Below are 27,821 nucleotides of genomic sequence, written 5' to 3'. Positions count from 1 at the left end.
ATATTTCTCGTCCGGTAAAAAGATGTCTCACGAGACGCACGCAGTTGACATTTTTCACATGCTGACAAGTCACACGTTAATTTTCTCACGCAGTGAAATACAAATGTAATTATAACCGATAAGACTCACAGCGCGAATCAACTCCGCCCAGCTGATGCAACATTGGTGTACGCCCTGATCCACTGAACTGCACCGCTCCTGCTGTGAGTCCAGTCCGCTGTGAAGAGTGGTATAGTAGCTGTTCGAGTTAAAACTCAAGTTTTTTGGTTAACCTGATGGATATTCTGGAAAAAGAGAGATTTTAGGTGTTTTGTGTGGTATTTTTATTATACATGCAAATTCACATGAACTGCTGAGTGAAACGAGCCAGAACTGACATGAACATAGTTGGCTTCTACAAATATAGAAAACAGTCCTGAATGTCACAAATATTCAGATCTCCGTCACTAGGGAGAGAAAGACAGAAATTATGAATAGCTTAAAGTGATATTCACTTTTCTAGCTAGTGGGCATCAGAACAGCTAAAGGAACGTATAAAACAACAAGGATTTTTTTTTAAACTGCCCAGGCTAAAGGACCAGGAATGAATGTATATTCCCCATTTGTAAATTATGGTCAAATGCCTTACCCCCATAGGGGATATATTGTGACAGTACCTTGAAAGCCTGTGGTATTTTAAAAGCATTTGCAAAAGCCTAACATTAATGGCCATGCTTTATTAGGAGATGGAAGTCCCAAAGCTGGAGTTGGAGAGTTGCTGACTCAACTGTAGAAATATTAAAATAACGAACAGTATTAAAAGTGTAAATACAACAGTACTTGATGAGTTGCAACTTTACAAACATAATGTATTTGCAGGGGTTTATAATGGTGGTTTATCAATGATAGTGAAAAAGCACTATTTGAGATTAATGGCTGTTAAAACTGGCTTATACTCATGCCTGGGGGGCTTCTCGCTCCTGTTGACAGAGAGCTATGTATGTGAACAGAAGACTTTTATGCTGTAATGTCCATGATACCCAAACCATGATATTCAAGTGAGTTATCATTTTGTGATGATTTTCACCTTTTAAATTTTGTCCCCGTACTAATTAGCTTGATTTCTTATCTCTGTTGCAAGAGATTGACCCATTTGTGTCAATTGCAGACTACTGTAATTAAGGGAATGCAGTTTGGTTGAGGCACAACAATGTCTTTCCTCCCTCTTGTTGGCCCACATTCTGTCTATAACCTCTTTCTGTTCTTTACACCCTCCACATTTCTCTTCTTCTTATCTTAACCCACAGTACTTTTTTACTCTCTGACTCTCAATCTCACACTGGTCTCTTCGTTCACCAGCTCTCTGCTGGCCCTCGGGAATACTGAGAGCATTGGATGGAGGGTTGGAAAGAGGACAGGAGTGAGTTTCTGTTCAGCTCTAACGTAATGAAGCCCCCAAACACACCAGTGTGTCTTTCACCCAAGGGAAGACATAATATCCAAAGAATGTAGCCTGTATGAGAGATTGGATGAATCAGAAATATGAAAGAGAATGAGTGTGTAAGAAGGAAAAACACAGATTGGCTCAGAAGGGACTGAACAGATGCATTTACAGTTTATGTTTTGCCGGTCACCTCGTTTCAAAGCACCTAATACTGGCTGGGAGATAACACTGCACAGATTTCATTGCTTGGGAGAAATGGCTTTACCCGACGTAAGATGTTATGACTCATCTAATTAATCTTAGCACTGGGTAAACAATAAGTGATTGTCTCCTCACCACAACAAAATACTGGGCACAATTTACTCTTTCTACATGGAGTTTGTAGTTTCTTCCTGTATTTGCATGGTGGGTGTCTCTGATGGACATGCAGATTATTACACGTTTTAATTGCATATATTAAAGTTAATTTGAGTAATTTCTTATTTTTCACTGCTACACATGTCATAGTTTTTACTTCACAAATTAGGCCCATTGTGTTCTGTGATTAGTTTTCCACATTCCCAGAGGTGCGGTTTATGAAGGAGATTGGCTAGTGCGTGACTAGACAGATTCATCTAATTATCCTATTTGTTTTACCATGTGTATTGTGCAGGCAATTCCCAACTAGGGGCGACCATTGTGGATGCCTTAGACACCCTCTACATCATGGGTCTACACGAGGAGTTCAAGGACGGCCAGGAGTGGATCGAACAGAATCTGGACTTTGGCGTGGTGTGTACCTACCTTCCTTTGATAAACCTATAAATCTAACACTTGTTGAAAAATAACAACATGCACAGGAATTATTTAGCTTTGAGGTTATTGTGATGGCCCAAATAGAATCAATGACAAGAATGGACCAAACCAAAACTAGTCTGGCCGACCGTGAGATGTTGCTGTTGCATATATTTATGTCTATCAAAGATGCTAGCAAAGCAACACACATAAAATAACCAAAGCTGACACGTCAGATTGGTCGAATCACCGTTTTTAACTATGTATCTTTAAATACTGCAGTAATGGCTGAAAATGGCAATAAACAAATTCAAATGAACTGCCAGTTTTCCACCTGGCTGGGAGTGACTACTGTTGTTAGCGAGACGCCATGGTGATTCAGTTTATATACCGTATGTTCCCAGTCTGGACAAACTTAACTAGAGTTCAGAAGAGGACAGAGACTCACATTTTAATAAATCAGTTTCACTTGAGTGGCACAGAGATTTGCTGTTGCTGCTTGGCTAAATGATCCTTGCTGAAGGATTGAACACTTTAACTGCTCCTGGTGTGAAAACACACTTAGAAGACTTTAGGGATCAAAAATCATAATTTATAAACAAGGTCAACAGCAAAATTCTTAATCTGGCCAATCACTTTGATGCCCTCTTTGATGAGAGCCACGGCTGGTAAATTAGCACTGAGCATATAATGAGAGAGAAATAACAGGGGGTCTTAAAAGGTAATAATTCAATTTTGCGAAAATTAAGGCCATTAAAAAGTGTTAAAAAGTTGGCAGGTGAAGCGATAAGACAGCAGACAACATGGAAAATATAAGCAGCATAGTAGTTTGGCTAACTGGCTGTTTAGCTACATATGTGCCTTTTTATTGAAACATGTTCAACTTTTCAGAAAGCCGATACGCTCGTCATTGTCAGTTTTTGTGAAGAGATTAATCACGTTTCATGTGCTACAGTAAACTTTCCAAATGTTGAACTAATCGTTCTTCCTAAATAATTATGATTATTGACGAGTTAGTAGCCTACTTAAGTTAGAGACTAACTGTAGAATATTTTTCTTGCACAAAGTTAATGAATAAAAAACTAAAATGAAACGGCTGTAACTGGAATTAATATTATAATAGTGGTAAGCTATATACTATACTATTATAGATTATAATGATTGTAATTATAATTAATATAGTAACAACATATAATTAACATATTAATTTAAAACTAACAGTTTACTATTAATAATGTACTTTTAATATAATGTTATAATATTATACTAATACACTCATTTGTACTAGTTCCTCCTCCAGGTTGTGGATTGATCCGCTGTAGTGGAAAGATTTAGCCAGAACCAGGATGCCATTGTGCCTATATGTGCTGCTTCTAGCCTCCTCCTCCTCCTGAGAGCAACATGTTCCCCTTGTTCTATTTTACATCTGTTTTACTAAAGTTTACACAAATCAGCTTTAGGATGCAGACAGCAGCTGTTGATCGCAAAAGTCTGTGCTACACTGCCTACACTACCAACGTTATCCATCACTCAGTTTATTCTCTTCACCTTTGTTCCCTTCTGGCCTATTTGAATTATGTTGGATTGATACAATGGTCGATGAAAGTTATCACAAAAAGAGTGTTTTCTTTTAAAGTCTCAAAATCAATTTATAGTAAATGTAAGTTAAAGGTGGGCTGTGTGGTTTTTAGTGGCTTCTAGCAGTAAGGTTTCAGATTGCAACCAGCAGCATACGCTTTACATATTTGTGAAGTTACAACTATGTCAGGTAGTTATCAACCGGTCGGCGTTTGCAGGCAAGCTAACATTATCTAGTTTGAACCAACTAAAACACACAATCACACTGTTTCACATGTTTTGCTGTAATGTTGCACACATAAACATCACAGCCTGTGTAAGGCAATGGATTTTTGCGGGAAATCCGACGAGTCCTTCACATAGAAAACAGTAGGCCTAAACAGGCTGTTATAGGCAACTGAGAAAGTTGGTGAATGCCTCAGTTTTTAGGTGAGGTTACAACCCGGTCATGTATAGGCAATAAAATGTTATAAATATGTTTAAATTCCTTTTAAAAACTCCACAATTCCCCTTTTAAAGGTGTGAGGCTGACTTAAACGGTTACAGCTCAAAGTGGCGCAGCAGTCTTAAATTATGTTGAAATGGTCTTGAAAAAGGTCTTAAAAGGTATTGAATTTAACTTCTGGATTCCTGTATATACCCTGAATAATCCTGTAACAGAAACTAGTCGATTATGCAATTTAAGTACATTTGATACACTTTCACTATTTGTACATCATTCTTTTCTGACCTAATCACCCACATTTTTAAGTATATGTTGTCATCAGTCTCACACACGCGCTATTACTTGTGTGAGAGGTGTAGATATTATATTCATATTTTCAGGATTGGCTCATTTTCTTAAATTTAGAATACCCGCTCTAGTTTAATACATTCAAGAAGGTTGTATTTAATAGAGAGTATTGTAAATGAATCTCTAAACTAATAACGTTAATATAATAACAGTTATTATTATTGATAGTTTGATTTCCTGTTCAATGTCTGTTCACTCAATCCCTCATCTTTCTTTGTCCAATCCTACCCCACTCCTCTCACACTCCTCTGTTAAAAACCTCTTCTTTTCCATGTCTGCAGCTCTCCTCATTTATTTCTCTGTTTCAGTCCTCCTCTCCCATTACCAGCTTCCTTCTCCTCTGTTTTGCCTGTCAATCAACTCCTTCCACACTCTTTTCCCTTCTGCATACTCTTACAACCCCTGTCTTCATCCTACGTTATCTTTTTATATTGTCCTTTTTTTCTTCTCTCTCTTATCTTTGATGTCACTCTTTCCCTCCATTTTCTTGTATAACCTCTTTGTATTCTCTGGACTTGACCAGTTTATTGTCTTCAATCTCCCCTCTTTTATTACACTTGACAGTCACAATTTATCTGTGCCTCTATCCATCATCTGCCATGTCTATCACTTTTTATCTGAGCTGACACTCTCTTCATCCTATTAAATTTTTCCTTTATACTTAGCTTTTTTCCTCCTTAATTTTAAAATTTTTTTGCATTTATTTCTTGCCCTCTATCTTCTATCCCCTCACTATCCTTCTTTACATTACCTCTTGTCTTTTCCTCCCCCTTTCTCGCTGCTTTCCAATTATGGCCAATCTGTCATTCGTCCTTTATTCCCCTTTTCTCAGATCTGTCCACCATAAATTTTCCTTTAAATCATTATTCTGTCCATGCCTTCTCCTTGCTCTGCCTCCTGTCCTTTTTTTCTTTTCTTACTTTCTGTCTGCTCCAATGTTGGACGCCCAAGCTTGTTAGTCCCCCTACTGAGGCACTTACAAGGCAGCTAGCAGGTAGGCAGAGGGGATCCAACACTGTGACACTTGGAGGGCTAATTAACCTGAGGATGGCTGTGGTCGAGCAGTGGAAAGGGGGATGCAGGGAGGAATTGAGGCTGGAGAACGGGGGAGAAAGAGAAAGAGCAGAAAGGCTTAGATTGAATGCAGGATGAGAGGGGAATTAAGTCTGGAGAGATGGAGGAGTGTAGAGAGCATAGGAGGCGCAGAGAGAGTGAGATAGTGTCCTACAAATGAGGTGTAGGGTAGAATTAGGGCGTTTTCCACTGATAATAGATACCCAAAAAAAAAGAGCACCAAACTTTCCGATGCACCTCAGATCAAGTCCCAAAGACTCTCCCTACAATTCAAGGCTCTTAACACCCAAGAGCTGAACCGGGAAAAGAGTCCCTTATGCCAGCAAGTCTTGAGACTAACAAATCCTGCAACATCCCTCACTTTTCTCAAACCAGCACTGCTTTACAAACACCAGTTACAGTAAACCAAATGATCACTCAAAGCAAAAATACTTATTTGGAACACTGGGAGGAAGAGAATCTGTGTATGGTACGTTCTTTGTTTATTTCTGTTTTAAAACCAAAATGGAAAAATGTTAAAAAAAAAAAAACAGACATCTGTTTGGTTTTTCTGTTTTAAACACAAAACTTAAAACAAAGGAGCTGCGTTTTGTTCTATCTTTGACCGGCGTTGTATCCCTACAACCCGTTCTCATTTCCCGACTCGTCACATATGCACGCATGGTCAAGGCCCATCGGTGCCGGTTTGTAATGCACTGGGGATCCCTATAGCGTCATAGGTCAATGCAGTAGGAGAAGCCCTGTAGTGTCAGTTTGTGACGGTAAAGGGTAGTTATGATTTTTAACAGAAAAGACTGAGTAAGGACGTAGTTGGGCTGAAAGGAGGGCCAGAACCTTTGAATCAGGAGACTCCTGTTCATGTCCCGTGTGAAACAAAAAGTCAATATTAGGCTAAATATGTTTATATTTAATTTTATATAAGGCTATTCCTTTTCAGGTCATCTGTGGCGAATATGATTGTAGAAATGAGCGAGATTTTATAGCCACATATGAAAAAAGAAATTTAAGAAAATGTAGGCTATTTGTTTTGCAAGATCACGTCAAGCTGGGTTTGAACTCACTAGAGCAAAAACAACTCCTTGTAGTGGCACAGTGCTTTGCCTAGGAGCCACTCAAACACTGAAAATGATAAATTTCTAGATTAAGTAGGCTAGTTCTACGTCAGCATCAATGGGGCATTTTGTTCTGGGCTGATCTAAAGCAGCTGGTTACCTGAGCAATCTAAGAAAATACCCGAATATGTTTTTTCTCGAGGCTATGGCCAAGGTGCGACCTATGGGGGAGCCCTGTACACTCCAGCGCCCCACTCCCTCTCTAGCAGACCTACTATTGGTTGTGTTGCCATTGGAACCAGTCAGTGGACGTTCCCTCTGGCTGGATGAAGTCCGACACTCCTGATTTTATGCATAATCCCTGTGCTACTGCAGCTGGAGGCTCTCCGCATCGCTGTGCAACTTTCTAAATTCTTCCATCTCACGAAGAAAATAAAGTTCAGGTCAAAACAGTGTAGAGAGGCTGAATGAGAATTGCCCGAACATTTTCATCTGTGAATGATTTGTTAATATACAGCTTGCCGATTTAACTAATAACAGTTGAAAATCACTGTGTACCATTGGATGTTCTGACAACTGTCACTGAATTAATTTAATACTCAAGAAATCTTAAAAACCGGAGGATTCTCAGGCAACATCTGAGTCATTCCTCTTCCCATTCCAGTTGCCCCCAACTTTCAAACTGATTTTTCTGTTTCGGTAGATTGTTATGTAGCCCTTAAACAGATTATGAAATGGCTGGATATCTTTCTATTGTCAGAGATATCAAGCAGAGGCAGCTTCTTTACAAGTACAGACTCAGTGACCCTTGTAATTGAAAAAGGGAGCAATATTTTGAGAAATTCTATCTATTAATACCGGATTTTAAAGAATTTGAAGAGAACAATAAATGAAGAATAATCCTAGGAGAAGGACATACGGCAAACCTTGCTGCCAAGTATGTGTCCCTGTGTCACAACCCGAGGGACAGCGAGTGACTCAAGCCAACTGTTGCACTTTCGTTAAAATAGTCTGTAATAGTACTTTCCTAGTCTTCTGACCACTCAAAGCAGTTTTACACTATGTCACATTCACCCATTCACACACATTTTTCCACTGATAGCAGAGGCTAAGGTACCACCTGCTCATCAGAAACAGAAATTAACAATCCCCTACATTCACACACAATGCAATTTAGGGTTCAATATCTTGTACATGGACGCTTCGACATGCGCACCGGAGGAGCAAGGGATCGAACCACTGATCTTCCGATTAGTGGGCAACCCGCTCTACCTCCTGAGCGACAGCCTCCCAAGAAAGAGATGGAGGAAGAAAGATCAGCAGTGAAGACAGATGAAGGGGCTACAAACGGTTAAGCCCCTTGACCTTTTACATGCCCTATTGACACATTAGTAAATTAAGCTAATAAATTAAAATGGACCCTAATGATCAAAGCCATTCTGATAGGATAATGACTATACCGAAGCATCTGTGAAGCAGTGTGCAAGTATTTTGGCTTCAGTAGCGTAGATGGCAAAATTTACATAAAAGATAAAGCTGTTTGCCTCCTTTGTAAAAAAGCCGCTGCCTTACTCTACTACAACAACAAATCTGAGGGCTCACTTGCAGCTACAACCCAAGTGAGTCATATGGTTGGTAGGAAATGGTAAGACGGAGGATAGTTGAGTGGGAAATCAACAGAGACAAAGTGCATTATGGGATAAAGGAATATGGCAGAAAAAGAGGGATGGACATTTAGATGTGAGTGGGAAGAACCAGATGTAAGTAGATTAGATGTTTTCGGGATCTTGGAGCATTTTGTTGTTATCAGACCCAGCAAAACAGTAATATAATGCAGATAAAAACAAAAATAAACATTCATCTGACAGTGGCAGCATTTGGATTCATTAAATAGAAATGTTGAAGTGGAGATTTGGCAAAACCAGTGTGTTTTCTAGCACAGTCATATCCAAAACACCTGCAGGAGCAGCCACTGTAATAAATCTTGCCTCAGCAACAAACAGTATGAGATTCGTGCCTTATGAAAAAGGTGGAGAATTATAAAGTGTCTAATAAATGCAATGACAGGAATATGAGACAATGAGGAACAAATTGCAAATATGTTTGAATTGAGTAATAAGAATCCGAGGCAGGAAAGAAGAGGAGAAGACATTTGGTTACAAAGGAGGAGGATGGAGGGGGAGATTAGAAGGTGGAGAGGGAGTAGAAGAGACGGGCGTATGAGACTTGAAGCTTCTGTTAACAAGCGAGAGAAGGAGGGGAGGTGCGTTGCTATGTTTTCATTAACGGCTCGGTTTGATGCTCTTATACCTGCATGCATTAGGCAAAGGATTCAGGCATTAGCTTCCAGCTACTGTAACATTCATGAAAGGTTAAGCTAGCTTAGGGTGAATCTTGGCAATATGGCCATGGCATTAGTCTGGCTTTTGCTCAGGCCTTTTACAAAACAGGTAACTCCCCGGCTCATAGGGAGCAATACTTTTCATGCTTCCAGTGGACTGGCACCATAATTGGCAGGAAAAGTGTTATTAAACTTAGCCCTTGTGAAAATCAAAGATTTGTTCAACCGAGAGAGTGCAGAAACACCCAGCCTCTGTAGTCAGAGCTCTAAGCCAGGAATAAGGGAATAGTGTGTTTCTATCCAGGATAGATCAGTGAAGATCTAATGTTGATGTTTGGTTTTCTTCTTCACATCCAAAAGGCTACACACACAGTAAATTGTTTGTTTAAAGCAGCCATCGTCCTGATAAGTCCTCAGCTCCTCCAAAGCTATCTAAAAATATGTTTCAGAAGCTAAAAGCCTAATCTTTTTCCCTGGAGAGTTTCCTCTGTCCTGTCAACTACAGTTTTTAATTTTGCTGCTTAAATGTCCCACGATATTTACTACGTGCATGAAAACATTTACATTACTGAAAGCAGAATCTCTAATCATTAAAGTAAATCGTTATAGAAATACATCATACATCAATACAACCAACACAATAAAGAAATCACCTGGAAAGCTTGTGCTGCTTGACATAATTAAAAAAGTAAAATGGCCGACAGGGACCATGGGTCCATGTGGGTGCAGGTCTCTAAATCTGAGATTATTATTTGCGTGGCGGGTGGATGACATGCGAATTCAAATGACGTCAGAACCGATCCACACATCATTCATTTCCGTACGTTATTATGTTAACATTGTACTCGCCTCAGGTGCTGACGTCTGTAAACACATCAACATCTCTCCAACTGATGGGACAAGAAACACAACCGTCTCATGTATAGTAATCAGACATGTTTGAAACCCAGATTATCTAAATCACTTTATTTGGATTTCAAACTGAAATTGAGTGCAGCTGAAATGTTGTTATGAATATCCCTCATTGCAAAAGAAAATTTCAGCCAGAACGTCAGAATCATAATTTTCTGGCTCTTCGAATGCTTTTAACAAATGTATCCACATTTCTATTGTGTGCGTCACACCCTCCCTCCATCACCTCTCAATTCAGCCACCCACGTGCCACCCCCACGCCACCCCCACATCCACCAGCTCTGCAACTAATGAATGATTAAATAGCTGCCATGTCAGGTTGAGCCAAGCAGTGAGTCATTGTCGGAGTCTCCAGTGTCCTGGTGGTGCCCCTGCACTGCAGCTTGCCCTCAGATGATGGATGTGTTGGCATGTGGTCTGCATCCATCACCAGGCTCAAAGATCCACCAAATTAATGGACTCTGTTAACTGATGCATTAATAACCCTGGTTAAATTGAGGATTTGATCAGATACTATGCAGCAGAGATGGAGAGATAAATTAATGCTAGCTGTTAAAGAGGCCCATTTTGATTAACCTGATTTAATTATAAAGGAGCAGGAGCTCCTTATTCAATTTTTTTTATTTAAGTTAGATGGTTAAAACGTCAACACATAAATGTTACTTGTGACATTGTGTTCTTTCAGACATTAGAAATGCAGAACTGTCTTTCACGGTCTTTTGGAGAGGTTAAATTCTGCTATGTATTTTCCATGACTTTCATGGTCCTACACAGTGAAAGCTCCCATGTTTGTCATGATTAAACGCCCCCTCTCCCGTCATTTCCCCTTCCCCCTTAGTCTTTTGCTGAAGGCGAAAGACATTTGGCGGTGACATCCTCAGCTCTGTGTGTTCTTCTCTCCTGTCACCTGAAATGACAAGTCATTGCAGAATTTAATATTTTAGCCGAGTCGCATGGATGACATGGTTTTCTGTTGTTTGCCTTCAAACTTCAAAGACTATCATCACATTTTTTTCATGCTCTAGTGAAAGCTTTGTGCCGAACCACGTGTTTGGTGTACTTGTACGCACAGATACACACCATATACTGTGGATTAAAAAAAGAGAAATCATGTTTAATGTATGTGGCTCTTTTTACCTTCTCAATGGGCTTTATTAAATAAGTGAAGAATACTTAATATACTATTCAAGTGCAACTTTCTATTGTGAAAATGCAAGACAAGAGGTACTGCATGAAACAGAAGGGACTAACCCTGCTGTATAAAGGATGGATGCTAAATGGATGGATGTATTTATAGGCCACCAACGTATCTTCACTTGTTCCTGTCAAGGCAATTATAGCACACAGAATGCTGGATATCAGCGAGCCGGTGCAAAAATAAGTGCATACAGCACCTGAAAGAACACAAACACACAGCACTCATTAAGGGGAAGATAATAAAATGGATGGTCTAACTGTGCTGAGAGCTATTTGTGTCTCCTTAACTACTGATTATTAAGGGTTTTAATGTTAAGCAGTGCATCTGTTCTATTATCTCACTGCTAAGTCAACTATAGATGAGTTTAGAAAAAGTTGCGGATGGAAGACATTTACTTTCTGTATTTGAGTCCAAATAATGACTTGGCATGGTGAATATGAGGCAAAAAGGAAGCATGACATTTAATCAAACTATTTATGTCATGTCATCTTTTGATTATTTTCTTAACTGTTTGGCCTGTAAAATATCATATAATGGTGTAAAATGCAATTTCCCAAGTTGATGTCTTCTAATGTCATGTTCTGGCAGTCCACAACCTAAAGATTTTACTATCATAGACAACTATGGAAACCAGCAAATATTAACATTTGAGAAGCTGGAGCCAGATTATTTTGGCATGACTCAAAATTATTAATTGATTATCAAAATTGTTGCTGATTACATTATTGGCAATTGAGTAATTGTTTGTACACTAATGCACGTTTAGCTCACAGTCTTAGCAAGGTGAATTATGAGAAAATAAGCAGCAAAATTTGTAACTAGTAGTTGGGAGAGCAAAAGTCCGAGCCGCAGCTCACAATACATTGACTTAAATATCCCTGTGACCCCAGAGTGTAGACCGCAGAAAGAGGAACAGGATCCAGTTAAAATAAACAACAGCAATTATCTATGACAGGAAACTGAACAAAACAAAATGGCTCATAAGATGGCAGGTTTCTTTTTATCCTCATGTGTGGTGGATATTAACAGAGAAAGTAGAAAAGGTTGGAAAGTGGATGTAATTCACAGGGGAGAGTGAGTTTAGTATGTCATTAAGAGGTATCTTCTTATAGAAGACAAAGAAGGAGGTGACTCTGCTGTCCTATTTTGTAGTTTCAGAACAAAACAATTAATTTAAATCAAAATTTCTATTCTTGTACTGTTCTCATGTGTCATTGCACAACCTACGTGATTCCTTGCTGTCCTCTCTGTGATCACTGCAGACGTTTTTAAATCAGGGCCGTTTTATAGCTGTTCTGCACATTGGGGTCCAAACTACACTTGTAAATGGCTAACAAGTGAGGCTGACTGACAGACAGGGAGTTAGATAGATGGATGCTGGCAAACAAAGATGGCCTTGAGCTTTATGAAAGCTTCCCATCCTTTCATCACTCTGTTCAACACAAGATCCACTCAGTCGTGCAACCGCCCCATGACTAGCAGCTCCTGTTGTTCTGCTGCACGCTTCCTAATGTGCCATATAAACCCTCCTAATGAGGTGTTTATATGATGGCTTACAACAATGTCGAAATGGTAGTTGAAAACGTAATAGCTGTCCATTGCTGCTACATGCATCCTTTAAAAAATCCAGGCCTAAATCTTTCTGTAATCAGTTTATACATAGCTGTTTAATATGATTATTTTATGGTGCGTATGCTAATTCGCTCCACTTTTTCAATTTCAAAAACAGAACCCCCTGCTGTATGAATAAGATATATACAAGCTATATACATATGTATTGATCTGTATCGACCTTATAGCAAACGCTTAAAGGATGCAAATGAAAGACAGATGATAGAAAAAGAGGGAGAGACCTTGAGGAGGAAACACAAAAGCATGAACGGTTAGAATCCGCACTCAGGGGTCTTGGACAAAGTGGGATTTACTCAAGAAGAAAATAACGGAGGTGGCGCTGTGGCGATGGGAGCCTCATTCCTTTTACAGTCAGTATTCTACTCTCTCATCTTGCCGGCACAACTGCACACATGGGATCTGAGGGAGGACCCAGCTGCAAGTGACACATTATCACGCATTCTGAGAGTGTGCAAGACCATTGTAATTCAAGGTCAATTGTAGGTGCCGATACACTCAATGTGTTTTGCTGTCACTTCAGTGAAAGGCAGAAAAAGGTGACCAATTTAGAAAGACGCATGTAGAGCAGTCCGCTTTACTTCACAGGGGAGTATATTCACTTTAATATATACCGCCAATTCATAATAGAAGTTGTAACATTGCATTTTTCCATGTAGAACTGGTCTAGACTGTACTTTTTGTAAAATTATTTACACAGACCCAACAATGCCCACGATGAGCAAGCGCTTGGTGACAGTGGCAAGGAAGATGTGAAAGAAAGACGTAGAGAGAGAGAGAGAGCACAGGAGGAGAGGAGAACACACATTAGCCCAACACAGATGTAAAGTTATAGCAGTGGTAGTGGTAATAATATATATGAAAACGAATAATAATAGTGTTATAAATTATAATAATAATAGTAGAACTAAAATTGTGATTTTAGCAGCGGGTCTCCACAAGAGAGAGAGAAACACCTGCAGAAAGGGATAGAAGAAGAGAGGAGAGGGACGAGAAAGCACAAAACTGCAGGAGAGAGAAGAAGTCGAGTTAGTAACATGGATTAATGGGATAAAATTGCATATAGATGAATGGGGATTGGAGAAAAGAGGAGCTCAGTGCATCATGGGAAGTCTAGGTCTACGATAGTTCAGGACTCACCTGAGCCAGCCCTAACTATAAGCCGTATCAAAGAGGAAAGTCTTAAGCCTGCGCTTAAATGTGGAGATGATGTCTGCCTCCTGAACCCAAACTGGGACCTGATTCCACAGGAGAGGCGCTTGACAGCTGAAGGCTTTGGCTTTCTGCTTTTGAAGACTAGGAACCACAAGTAACCCTGCATTTTCACTGTTCCAGTGGTGTAATAAGGTACTATAAGCTCTTTAAGATCTGATGGCATCTGACCATTAGGGGCTCTGTAGGTGAGCAGAAGGATTTTAAATTGTATTCTGGATTTTACAGGGAGCCAGTGCAGAGAAGCTAAAACAGGAGAAATATGATCTTTTTTCCTGGTTATTGTCAGTGCATGTGCTGCAGCATTCTGGATCAACTGGAGAGTCTTAAGGGACTTATTCGGGCAGCCTGATAATAAGGAACCAAGAGGACAAAATCCATCCTACTACAACCGGGTCACAGATCATGAGATAAGAGGCTCCATTTTGGAAGGAATCTCCAATTTCCACACCGCTCTACGCCTAGACAAAATGTTGTAGTCCACAGTAAATAAGAAAAACTTTCTGGTGGAAATTACAGTCCTGTGGGAGGACGGGTGCCAAGAAGATTGGCGATTCCCCATATAGTTATATTGCAAAGGCTGCCCAGCAGCAGCAATGTGACAATTTATGTCAGCTCTAGACACTGACAGAAAGGGCAAGGAGCCGAGACAGCCTATGGGATGCATTAGGAGTGGGTTAGTGGAGGGTAGCTGGAAGTCACGGGCAAATGGGCAATGATTTGGCCACCACCACTGACCCTAAACTGGAACGTGTTGCGATTGAGCATCAAAACAGATTATGAATGTTGTGTTGTAGACCCCTGTTCTTAACTTAAGACTAATTACCTCATCTGGTAACAGAAAAGAGCGCCAATTAATGTATAAGCTGCAATCATGAATATTATTTAATATGTTAACATCCATTTTTTAAATTCAGACAATGTGCCTGTTCTCCTCCTCTAATTCTCTCTTTCCCTATCCCCTCTGGGGTTCATTTACTGTAAATCATTCAGACTGCCCTTTAGAGAGATCCGCAGGTAAAGTCTTCCTCCCTTGTTTTCATTTCTTCTGTGAAAATATCAGAGCAAGGTCACACTGCAAGTAGCTCTCAGCATTTTAAATGTACTGGGCTACAAGGTGTTCCGTGTGGTTAGTCTTACTGCAGGGGTACTCAGGGTTTGCACGTTGTCAGTCACAAAGAAAGTTAATTTCACATGAATTACTTGACTGTGATAGTCTAAAGTATGTTTTTCACAACGTTGTCTTAAGAAAGTGCTCATCCAAGTCCACCGAGGCTACTGGTTTCTGGGAACCAGCTTTACTTGCTGTGGAGGAAGAAATAGAATATGTTGATGATTTAGTCCCAGTTAAGCAGCACGTTGCAACAAAGGAGAACGGGGTTAACACCAGTATACTCTCTTTCCCCTCTATTGTAGCACCTCAAGATACTAAATAATAGCCACGGTGACAACTTTGGGCCTAATTAGTGGAAAAGGTGAAGTGTTTATCCACACATTCTTGACTTGTTGTAAATATCTGGCTTTAGATTAAAGTTCTTTTCATTTTTAGGAGCTCTAAAGGAAACTTTGAAGGTTTTCATATGGCTATCACACATTTTGTGCAATTCCACATCTATCTAAATATTAAATATTATTAGCATTAATATTATTATTATTATTATTAAATATTTATTTTCTAACATGCACAAACCTGGCACATTGCACATATTGTTGTAAATTGTTAATCGTTGTTAATCTATATTTTATATTGTCAGTTTATATTTTTGTACACAATATTCTCTTCCAGGAGAATAACAGGAGCGCAGGGGCGTTTTTATAAATGCCTTTTTAAGAAGTAATCTGTATGATTTAATGGGGAAGGAGTCTATGGGAACCCGAGTTGTAATTAAATAACTTGTTAGGTGTGTGTGTGTGATTACCTTTGATTTGGCTGATTTCTTTGGGAAAGCCTGTTTTATGAAGACTTCCCTTCTCTATAGTTTTTTGGGAAGTTCATATAAACACACTGGCGACCTGTCCAGGGTGTACCCCGCCTTTCGCCCAATGCCAGCTGGGATTGGCTCCAGCCCCCCGCGACCCTGTACGCAGGATAAGCGGTTGACGATGGATGGATGGATGATACAAACACAATCTGTGCTGGTGGTGCAGAACCCCGCCCCCGGGGGCTCATAACTTGGAAAGAAAGAAAGAAAAAGCAAAAAATGATCGACAGTGAAACAAATGAATTTAAAACATTTGAGAATAGTGGATATCGACAGAACGTAAAAATGTAAATAACAAATTAAGTAAATTGTTTATGTTATCCTGATGGTTTTCTTGTTTTCCCAGAATGCTGAGGTGTCTGTGTTTGAGGTCAACATTCGTTTCATAGGAGGACTGCTGGCCGCCTACTACCTCTCTGGACAGGAAGTAAGTACTTACCTGTATGTGTATGTTTGTGAGATTGTGAGTGGGAAGTGTTTTGTAGTTGGCAGCAACAGGATGAACTGAATGAATCAGTTGTTGGGCCTAAAGAGCCCGGAGAAGGCACAAGGGGTCGGATTAAGGAAGCAAAAAGAGTGATGCAGAAATAACGGGGGTTGGGGATTGCTCTGTGGTTTTTATTACCCGAACAGTAGGTGTAGAAGGACGAGGGGATAAAGGAAGAGAAGCAATACGGCTTTTTGTTCATGTTTTTTGTTGTGTTTTTCTTCCACCTGTGTTTTTCTTCCCTCTCCCATCAGTTCTTTTGGTTCTTCCTTAAGGAGCTAGTGGAAGTTAAATCCGGCCATGTATCTCTTTTTCTATTCTATTTCCCTCTCTCTGTCCATCCCATGCACGCCAGCTTTCACACCCAGCCAAGCAGTGCTCTCTCTGTAATGGGAGGAAATACATCAAATACATGTTCATTACAAAGTCCACATTCACTGTGCTCTCTATTATAGTTGTACGTGGTTTCTGCCACTACTGGCCAACAGATCTTTGAGGAAAATCTTTGTTTTTATTTTACCTAATATACAGCATGAAAACACATTAATTGATTTTCATTATCAGTTCTATGAAGCCTGATCCATTTCCTATCCTTTGTGTCTTTATTCTGGGTACCACAGCTGTCAAAGATGCCACATGGTACACCCTTAAAATACTGAAACCATCCAGTGTTGTGAGCGAGTGAACAGCTAATATATTGCGGTGTGAACAGAATAAACAGCTGTGTCGATTACGGCTGCCCCCTAAAAGCCGATGATTCGAGTCCTCAGTCGAGAAGACCATTATTCTTCTGCTCTAAATATATAGTTTGTCAAATATATGATCAATTTATTTGGACATGGATAGCCCTCATCCACTTCAAATCACCCAATTCACTTTAATTTCTGCAGAATTCATAGGTACACTATTTTCTTGCCAGCCATGATTTATTAGACAAAAATCTAATTAGAAATTGCAGAGTTGAACAGCGTTCAAGTGGAGAAAAAAAAATTGTCTTGAGAAATAAATAATGATGGAGGCTTGGCACAATGCTCTAAAGTAGATTTACATTTTTCTTCTTCACAGATGTATAGCCATTCAGGATTTTTCCTGACAAAAAGGAGAGAACAAATAATCAGTAAAAGCTGATCTAATCACCTACAAAACAAAAAGCATTTCCTCCCACGAGTAATGCCCTTAACATTACAAAAGGTTGTGGGTTGGCGTTTTAAAACTGATGGAACAGAGATTTTCTCTTAATAACAACATAAGCTAAAGTGCCTTACATGCTAAACTTAATGTCACCTATTCTCCACTCTTCCCTCCCATTCCTTTACTCAATTCCACCTCCTCTCCCCAAATCATTCATCAGAGCACACTCGAGCAATAATAGAAGCAGTGGGTGGTGGGAAAGAAGGGAGATGGAGCATGGGAGGGTTCAGGGGAGAGACAGTGATGGAGGAGAGGGTGGAGGAACAACTGCGACGGGACAGTGAGTATGAGGGGAGGGCGTGTGTGAAGGTGGTGGTTACAGATAAAGAGATGGGAGTGGAGAATGAAGATGATAAATGGCCGAGGAGGGAGAAAAAGCTAGTGAGACTCATTCTTTACTCTCACTGGACATGTCCTTGAGCAAGGCACTTAACCCCTCAACTGTTCCTGTCAACCAGCAGCAGAATAAATGGTGGTTACTGGGCAGCCCCCTGGGGGAAATTGTGTGTAAACGTGTGAATATGAAGCAGTGCCCACTTTTAATAGAGATTTTTTAAAAAACACTTGAGAAGAGAGATCATGTGGAGACTAGAGCAGGGGGTGAATTGCAGGTTAAGGGTTTTTTCAGATTTTATCAGCGTCTCTTCCCAATTGTATGTTAGCGTCTTGATGGGGATGAATGGTAGAGAAAACAAGAGAAGATGCAGTGTTAAATTAGGACATTACTACCCAAGGAGTTTAATAGGGAACAGGAAACAGAGAATGAAAGGGAAATAAAAAAGAGGGAAGTGAAACAGGTTAAAACGGAAGAGAGATTGAGGTATAGAAAATCAGAATTAAACTGATGTATATATAAATGAGACTGAGGGTAAAAGGAGAGGGAATAGAATAAAAGTAAATACAAAAAAAAAAACATAAGAGAGCAAGATGGAAAAAAAGACAAAACCACACAGACGGAAAGATTAATGGAGGTACTTTTATATATGTGTTGGTCGCTGAGCCCAAACAGATAATCAAGCATAACTACAGCAAGATAACCACAACATCATCTAGGGATTGTAGCTCTCAAATTGAATTGACCTGTTTCTTTTAAAAAAATAGCTCTGCTTGCCTTCCCATCTACATTTTTCAGTAACAAACAGAAACATGCACACTGGAGCGGCGTGTAGATCATTAAACTGTTGATCATCGTGTTTGTTTTTGTGTGACTTTTGTGACATTAGTTGAGGCAGGACCCAAACCACAATAAGGGCTGATATTTACATGCACAAATACAGATGTGGTATACTCCCAAAACTTAATAATACCATGGATTTCATTGTGCCTTTAAATGAACTCCGATGTAGCCATGGAGAGTCACTGTAACATACAACACCTGTACCGAAGCTTGTACTCCAGGTCTCTCGTCGTGACGTTTGTCATATTGTTATAAATAGTACTTTGAACAAAGTACAGCTCATAATATACTTGAAGGATCCGTCTTCAGTCTCTCCATTTCTTTTTTAAATATAGTTTATCAGCTGTAATAAACACAGATACCCGTTTATCTGCAATTAGCTTTATATTGAAGTGAACTAGGAAATGATAGTTTTGAATGTAGGACCAGTTTCAGTCATTTTTATCAGATTTCCTTTCTGTAGCAGAGTTAAACAACAGAAGCAAGCTCTTTATGAAAACTTAAAAGAAAATGAGTCCATGCACCAGCGAGTTGCCAGGCTCGTCAGCTTAGGCACACATTTTCAGACCTACAAATGCCTCGAGTAGAAAGCTGCTCTAAATGACAAAGCAATGGAAGTAATAAAAGATGTTGCTTTCCAAGGCAAGGTACACTGACTGACTCATTTATGATGAATAAAGCCAAGGACAACTTCATCTGATGAGGTTTTCTAGTCATTTGATGTTGTTTTCCTATGTCAATCAGAATCAACAGTCTTAAAAACACGAGCATTCAGAATGAAAAGAGAGAAATAAAGAGGAAGAGAGAGGTGAAGGGAAATACAGACAAACATGGATGAACGAAGAGAGGTACTGTGATTCAGAGAAAAAGAAGAGTTGGGGATCAGCATTCAGGAGGAGGAGGTGTTAGTCTGAGAGAGCCGAGGCAGAGCAGCAGTGATGGATTGTGTTTACTCCTCCGTGTGTCCCCAGCTTTATTCTTTTAGTCTCACATTCTGTTTCTACCTCTTTCTTGGATGTCCTCACCACCTTCTCCACTCTGTTTCCACACGTTGTCTTCTGTTTTGCACTCCTGGCCGATTTCTAATCCTAATTGGATCATCTCCTTTTTTCTTCCTCTCATCTTCATGCTGCTAATTCTCTTCTCTATTCTACTTTTATTTCTTATTATTTTCTCTCCCTATGTCTTCTCAACATTTTCATCTTGTCCTCTCAGCTTCAGCTTCACTGAGCTTTTTGTTTTTAATCTGTCTTCCATCTTATTCCTCTGCTCCTTTGTGTTCTTCTATCTTTTTATTTTTCTATTGTGCTTACTCCTCATTCTTTTCCCTTTTTGCATTTGTTCTTCATGTTTATTTTCCTTTGTCCTAATTACCCTTCTCTTCATGATTTTTTCCCCCTTTCCTGTGTTTTCCTTCCTTACTTTTAGTTTCCTCACTCTTGGTCTGCTTCCTCTTTTTTTCTCGTCTATATCTAAAGCGTTTTAGACGGTAATCTATATTCCTTACCTGTTTCTTTGATCCATCTCTTTCTCAGATTTCTGTCTTTTGTCCTCTACACTCCACACATTATCTTTCTACTCTTCTCTCTTAATTGCTGCAGTTAGTTCTTATCCTCCTTTTTTCTAAATTGTCACTCTTCTCTAACTTTTCCTTTTACCTCCTGCTCTCATCTGTTGTCCTTGTCTTTCACTTCCTCTTAATGTCCCTCTCCCTAAATTCTACTTTCCACTTATCCCTCTTTTCTTTATCTCATCTCTCATTACATCCCTGCTCTCGCACCTTTTAATCCTTTACCCATCTTAAACATATAAACAGTAATCTGCTTTCTTCTCTCTTCATCCCTTCTTACTTTCCCACCAGTCTTTTCTCCAGCTTCTCCTCTCAGCTCTCCTGCTTAGACCTCCCTTTTTCCCTTGAACTCTATTACTGCTTGTCTTTTTTCCTCCTCCACGTTTGAATCTCATCTCATCTCTGGACTTTCTTTACAACCCCCCGATGAACAGGGTAATTTTGGGTGTTGTTTCTGATTAGTAACTTCTGGGATGGACAAGTGTTGAGTTAGAGCTTGTTGAGAGTAAAACAAATTATTAATGGCTTGAAGACAATTGAAATGTAGACAACATTTTAGTCAGGGATTCTGAAAAAACTGTGTGAGTGTATGTATAACAGTTTAAAGAAGTTAAAATATTAGAATAGCAACCTTGTATTTCCTCTACGATTGACTTTTCAAATATGGAAAAAGAATATAAGTGTTGTATTCTTCGTTCACATATTGCATGTCTCTATGGATAATGTAAATATAAACTTGGAGAGCTCAGGTTCATGAAAGAGCAGAAAAAGTTTAACTTCTAACTTTGACAATTTTGGGCTTTCCAGTACTATATTTGGAGGAATTTGTGATGATTAATCACACCTTTGTTTTGTGGAGCTCGTTAGTCCTCCATTCACTTTCAAAGCAGAGAGAACTTGAGGATAATATATTCCTCTAAAGTGTGCAGTGATTGATGAATCTACGAAGTCATCAGCTTCTTTCACTGGCAGGTAGAGAAACTTATTGACAAGAAAGAAAGAAAAACGGCTCCAACACCAAAAAACTGTTAATCAAACACAATGTTTTGTCCGTATTGCTTTTTGTTCTTGCAGCTATTTTGGGTTTGTTGCCCACACCTGCTCCTCATTAGTACTCTGGTGTGTTTTTGTTTTTGTTTAATTTTTAGTATAGCACCTGTACTCACCCCCTCCCTCCTCCTACTTCAGCCTGACACACTATTATCTGGTTGTTACAACTAATTTGACAATTTATGCTTATAGGACTGTAGGCTGGAACAGCATGTACACTGGCCACCAGTTTGATTTAAGTGTGTTATATAGTACTTGGTCACTCTGCTGTTGAACGAACAGAAACTACCATAGCAGCTAGGCTTAGGCGGTCTCAAGGTGTTATGGCAGGGGTTCTTAACCTTTCTGGCAGTCCGACCCCTTTCTGAAGTTGAAAATATTTCGTTTAAAATTGCCGTTTTGAATGAATGGAGAGACTGAAGTTTACAGTTGCTTGGATTGTCCGGAGACTACAACAGTCTGTCCCCGACTCCTCCTAAAATACGATTATGTCTCTCACAGTGGACATGCACCTACGATGACAATTTCAGACCCCTCCATGATTTCTAAGTGAGAGAACTTGCAAAATAGCAGGGTGTTCAAATACTTATTTTCCTCACTGTATATATATATATATAAAAAAGTGTCCACCTAAAGTGATTCCATTCACAACTGTAGTCCGTCTAGTTATTTTATTTCTATTTTTGTGTCTATAACAGCATTCTTGCGACCCCCCTGGGACCAGTACACCCTGGACAGGTCGCCAGTCCATCACAGGGCCACACGTAGACAAGAAACCACTCACACTCACATTCACACCTAAGGACAATTTTTAGAGACACCAATTAACCTAGCTTGCATGTTTTTGGATGGTGGGAGGAAGCCAGAGCACCCAGAGAGAACCCACGCAGACACGGGAGAACATGCAAACTCCACACAGAAGGCCTGGAACGACCAAGGTTCGAATCCACGATCTTCTTGCTGTAAGGCGACAGTGCTAACCACTGCATTATCGATGCATCTTGATGCATAATTTTTTTCTATGCAGGATCTCTGGATAATTACTAAGCATTTAATTTGCGCATTAAAATCCAAAAGAAACATCTCCTAATTAGCTTAGAAGGACTAGTTTGGATCCCTAATTTACTTCATTAACCTCAGCTCCATGGTCACCACCTTCATTTCTTTAACAGTCGTCAGACTCCTCTGAAAACTGAATTATAATTATCAGGATGTACAGTATGTGTACAGGACAGAGCTGTACACAAGTTTAGTCTAAGCTTGTACCTGATGTTCTCAACCCTTGACAAGTAGGTAAGTTAGTAATGATATACAGCTTAGCGTTTCTCACATTATGTTATCTATTAACATATAAATAATCATTCTTTTGACATTTATTAATCGAGTCAGAACCATCCATGTCTGCATCGCGATCTGTCGAAGAGAAAATCTTTTCTCCCACCCCTATGTCTTAGCAACAGTTACTTGAGAAGATGAATATCATTTTAATGTCTTTCTAGGCCAAGTTTGCTCTGTTAAAGATGAAACTGTGCACACTCCAAAGCTGTTTTTAAATGTTTAGAAACAGAACATTTGACATTATGCTTTGGTAGCTGTTTGCTTGCACATCAAAGCTAGTGAAGTTGCCAGCTTTTGGACACTGTGGACACCCAGGCGACTCTTTGATATATATAGTACATAGTACCTCGTTAATAGGTTTTTCTTTAATTCATTGTTTATTCCAGGAAGAAGGAGTTGCCTACATGAAAGTTTTTTTTACCAAGCTCTGTGTAAGTACAGACAGGGAGTTAAGGTGTCAAATCTACATCATGGGCTGATGCGAGCTTCACTTCTCTTTGACTTGATAGCCTCACATTTCCTCCAATGCCTTTCCGGCTTATCCTTCTTCTGCCTTAACTGGTTTAAGAGTCATACATACCATCTCGCCTGACTCCTTCTCTTGTTTTTGTATTTTAATAATTTCACTAAAAGTCAGTGCTGTTCAAAATCAATTGGCTACAACTCATTCAGTCATTGTTGTTTGTAGTAGCCTACACCAACAAAGAGGAAGATACTCCACACAGTGGAACATAGAAACTCCACAACCAACTAGCGTTTTAGCGGTGTAATGGCAGAGTGATGCAGACACCAACACACAAGTATAAATGCTGACGACAGCAGTAGTCTACGCCATCAGCTACAGCATGGACTCAGTTGGTCTTAAGAAAGTGGCACCCGCTAACCTGTACTCTACATGTTACATTTATTGACAAGATTGGTATACAATCAAAAATAACAAGAGTAACATTTACAACATTTAACAAGAGAAACCCCCCAATCCCTTCTACATCGAAGGAGTAGCTGTGGAGATGGTTCCCTGTATCAAATATCTTGGAGTACATACCACCAACAACCTGACCTGGCACAACAATACTTCAGCATCATCAAGAAAGCTCATCAGCGCATGTATTTCCTGAGAAGACTGAAAAGGGAGGGGCGGAACACCAGACTCCCCATCTCCTTCTACAGGTGTGTGGTGGAGAGCATTTTCACCTCCTGCATCACTGTGTGGTATGCTAGCTGCACAGTGGTGGAGAGAAGAGCACTGCAGCGGGTGGTTAAGTCTGCACAGAGGGCCATCACCTGCACCTGAACACCCACCTCAGACATTTACAACTGCAGATGCAAGGACAAGGCAGTCTGTATCATGAGACTCCACCCACCCTGCGCTGCTTGCCCCACGCCCCTCAGGCAGGAGGGTGCGCAGCATCCAGGCAAGAACTATTAGAATGAGGAATAGTTTCTTCCCGGATGCTGTCTAACTGATTAACTGCCCCAAGTGACAGGTTTTGCACAGACTAACACTACAACCTGCTGCAATTGCTCTAGAGATAGTCAGTCCTACCTACATGTTTTTAAAGTGTATTATGGTGTATATAGTATTGACTCTGCATTTTAAACATGGTTTTATTAGCCTAAGTGATGTCTTAAGGCTGCACCGCACTTTATTTATTTTACTATGTATTGTAGCATAATTATTTTCTGTTAATATGGTATTAAGCTGGTCCAAAGCCTGAGTACTAATTTGGTTTTTCATGTTTACATGGCAGATGATTGTTGAATCCTTAAAAAAATGAATGAGAGAAAAATAGGGGTCAAGGAAGGGAGTGATAAGTAAGGAAAGTTGCTGTTGATGACAGATTGATCTCCATCCCTTGATCTGTCAGGCTTAATATCAGGGACCCCATTGCTACTAATAAAAACAAGGTTTTTATTGATGACTGAGGACAATATTTTTACAGTTTTTGCATTGGGGCTATATTCACCACCCTCTGCAAGATGGAAGTGATAAGGTGGGCGTGAAGTAAAGGTTTGAAGTAGGGGTGTCCAGCTAAAACCTGCAGACCATCCTCTCTATATTAAAATATCTCCTATTTTGAATGTTACGTGACACTATGTGTTTTTGGACCGTTTCGGATCATAGTTCTGTTCTTTTGGGGGACACCAAATGCTCTGACACAGTGAAACTGCGCTTAATCACAGGGAGTTTGGGGTTTTTCTGTTGAAAATGGATGCGTAATACTGGGAAATAATCTACCACTCAGGTGTGTGCTGGCTTAGTCGTGTGACTGTACTGGAACAGTTTCATTCCCTGAGATATGAAATTGACCTTGAAAACATTGATCTTAAGCCTTCAAGGAAAAGAGAGCTTGTGTCAAAGATGTATGCGCATGTGCAATCATTTGTTGTGAAGCTTCGACTTTTTGAGAGGCAAATCAGTGATGCCGTTTGTGCTCCCTTCTCAACACTGAGGGAAATTATCTCCAGGTTCACAAACGCCAACATTTCTGTGAAAATGGGGAAATATCTGGCTGTGCTCACACCACTGATTTGGGAATTTTACCAGTGCTTTCTAGTGATTGAGAAGGAAATGTTCTGTTCTCAAACCGTTCCTCTGTTGATGTGGAAGGAGTACAGGATGGTCTGCAGTTGAAACTTTTTAAAATGCAATGCGATGATACTCGCCATCAGCAGCTCCCACTATCAGAGTTCTGTCATAAGAGAAAATGTTTTTCTCTTATGACAAAGAACAAGAGCAGACTGAGATCCAACATGACAGTCACCTCCATGATGTCTTTCATGACGTACACCTGACCTGACTGCAGTCCAAGGTCCAGCATCAGTGTTCCCATTGAGAGTACAAAGAGCTTAAAATCCATTTATTAATACAGTCTCTTAGGTTCAAAGGCTTATGGCCCAGGACTATATACTTTTCTCTCCATGTAGCCCCAAGTTGTTTAAAGATTTCTTTTCCTGGCAAAGGTACTATGCATGTGAGGGGAACAAAAATACTGTGCTGGACTTTTTTCCTCCTTGTTCACCTCAAACAACAAAAGGAGAGGGACTGAAACAACTGGCATGATTTGAGCGAGGAACAGCAGTTTGCGGAGAGAAGGGAGAAGGTCAGAGGAGCAAGCCAAGCCCTGTAATATAGGATAATGAGATGAGAGCATCTAAAAGAAAAGCTGCAGACTCTGCAGGCACAACCACCCTCTGGACGGATGGAGGGGGGGATGAAAGGAGATAAAAAGGTGGAGAATGTCAAAAATGTAACAGCAAATGAGGGGAACAGTGGTAGAGAGACAGAGATGGTGATGGAAGAATTACCAGAGAGGGTAGAACAGAAGGAAGGACGAGAAGGGAGGTGAGCAGGTAAGAGGTGGTAAGCAGAGATGATGGGAATACGTTTAATTGGGGACTGCAAGATATAAAGGCAAAGCAGAGAGAAAATGAAGGTGGAAAGAGACCTGATGACAAAAGACAAATAGTGAAACAAAGTGTTGGGATAAATGGCAAGACAATAACAAGTCTGTTTACATGCCTTTTATCGCTGCCACCAAGAATACTGATTTGAAGGGTCTCTCCAAATACACCCTGTATTTGTCTCTCGCACCTTTCCTCAGACTCCTGTCAGTCTCACTCCTTCATCCTCTCTCACCATATCTCTGTCATTACTCTATACTTTTTTTTCTCCTCTCACTCTCTCTCTCTCTATGTGCTGTGCTGTGATACAGAGCTTAGCAGTCTGTTGTCCAGGGATTGGTGACTGCAGGGTGCAGTGTATGCCCTGGCAGTCTGTTTGATCTCGCCAGGGAGCATTTGATTCCCTCTCGTTTTTTGTCAAACGCTGAATCCGTCAAACAAATTCAGGCCATCACACTCCCTCTGACTGACTTCTCTACGCCTCTGCTCCGCAGGAAGGCAGAGAGACACATGTGGGATAAAAGGACAGCGTGGGATTGGCTGACATTGTGATCACTATGAATGAGCTGGCTTAGTGATCCTAAATGTTACTCTACACTGAGATGCAACGCAAAACATTTGAGACCGTGCAAACTTGTACAGAGGAGAGTGAGATTTTCCTCTGGGGGAAGCAAACCAAGTCAGAGAGATACAGAATAAATATGAAATTGTCTCTGTGTCCAAACAAGCTCTGTGTAACCAAACAAATCAGATGTCCTTGTTCATTAGTTTTGAACATGGAGTTAGCTGATGGCAGAAATAGAAAGATGGTGTCGGTTAATGCTCGGGGAAAATTTACATTCACTCAAGGACAGCTGTATTGAGTAAAATGCGAGTTTTCTGGTTTTGTTGTCGACACTCACTGGCTATGCTTTCTGTTGGAGTGTGGTGTAGGGAAGAAACTGTATGAAAATTTCAGATCACGATTATTTTATCGCTGCCACCAAGAATACTGATTTGAAGGGTCTCTCCAAATACACCCTGTATTTGTCTCTCGCACCTTTCCTCAGACTCCTGTCAGTCTCACTCCTTCATCCTCTCTCACCATATCTCTGTCATTACTCTATACTTTTTTTTCTCCTCTCACTCTCTGTATGTGCTGTGCTGTGATACAGAGCTTAGCAGTCTGTTGTCCAGGGATTGTGGTGTAGGGATGAAACGGTATGAAAATTTCAGATCACGATTACAGTGACCAAAATTATCATGGTTATCAGTATTATCACGGTATTGTAAAAATGTGCCAAAAAATATTAAAATGTACTGATACACAAATACAAATACAGTTGCCATTTTGTTTGCATAAAAAATAAAATAACAGCAAATACCTTTTGTAAACATATGAAAATCATCCAAGTGTGCATTATTAAGTTTTTATATTTTATAGGTAATACAATGATCCCGTGGACAATTACATGAAAACAAATAGGTCTTTAGAAGACAGTGAAAGTAACTGCAATGAGCCCAACAACTGACATAAATACAGGGGAGTCTGTAGCGTTTCTAGATATGCTGGTTGGTTGACTGCGTAACGTGTTATCTGCAGTGGACAAATGGACTCTGCCGACACACGACGCACACAGCAACAGAACAACGTGT

At 40.0% G+C, this 27,821-nt stretch overlaps 1 protein-coding gene across 2 annotated transcripts in view; it reads left to right on the top strand.

The window, feature by feature from the left end:
* The window catches only part of man1a2 (mannosidase, alpha, class 1A, member 2), a 161,325-nt gene that overhangs the window by 68,175 nt on the left and 65,329 nt on the right, over positions 1-27,821 (top strand). For both annotated transcript variants that reach the window (XM_038721213.1, XM_038721211.1), the window contains exons 4-5: positions 2,076-2,194; positions 16,315-16,395. In XM_038721213.1, the coding sequence (XP_038577141.1) occupies positions 2,076-2,194; positions 16,315-16,395 (200 nt within the window). The remainder of the gene's footprint in view (positions 1-2,075; positions 2,195-16,314; positions 16,396-27,821) is intronic.

The sequence above is a fragment of the Micropterus salmoides genome, unplaced genomic scaffold (assembly GCF_014851395.1).
Source record: "Micropterus salmoides isolate LMB-PRFRI ecotype aquatic unplaced genomic scaffold, ASM1485139v1 Ms_hic_scaffold_15, whole genome shotgun sequence".
NCBI classification, from domain to species: Eukaryota; Metazoa; Chordata; class Actinopteri; order Centrarchiformes; family Centrarchidae; genus Micropterus; species Micropterus salmoides.
This window is presented reverse-complemented; position numbering and strand designations above follow the sequence as displayed.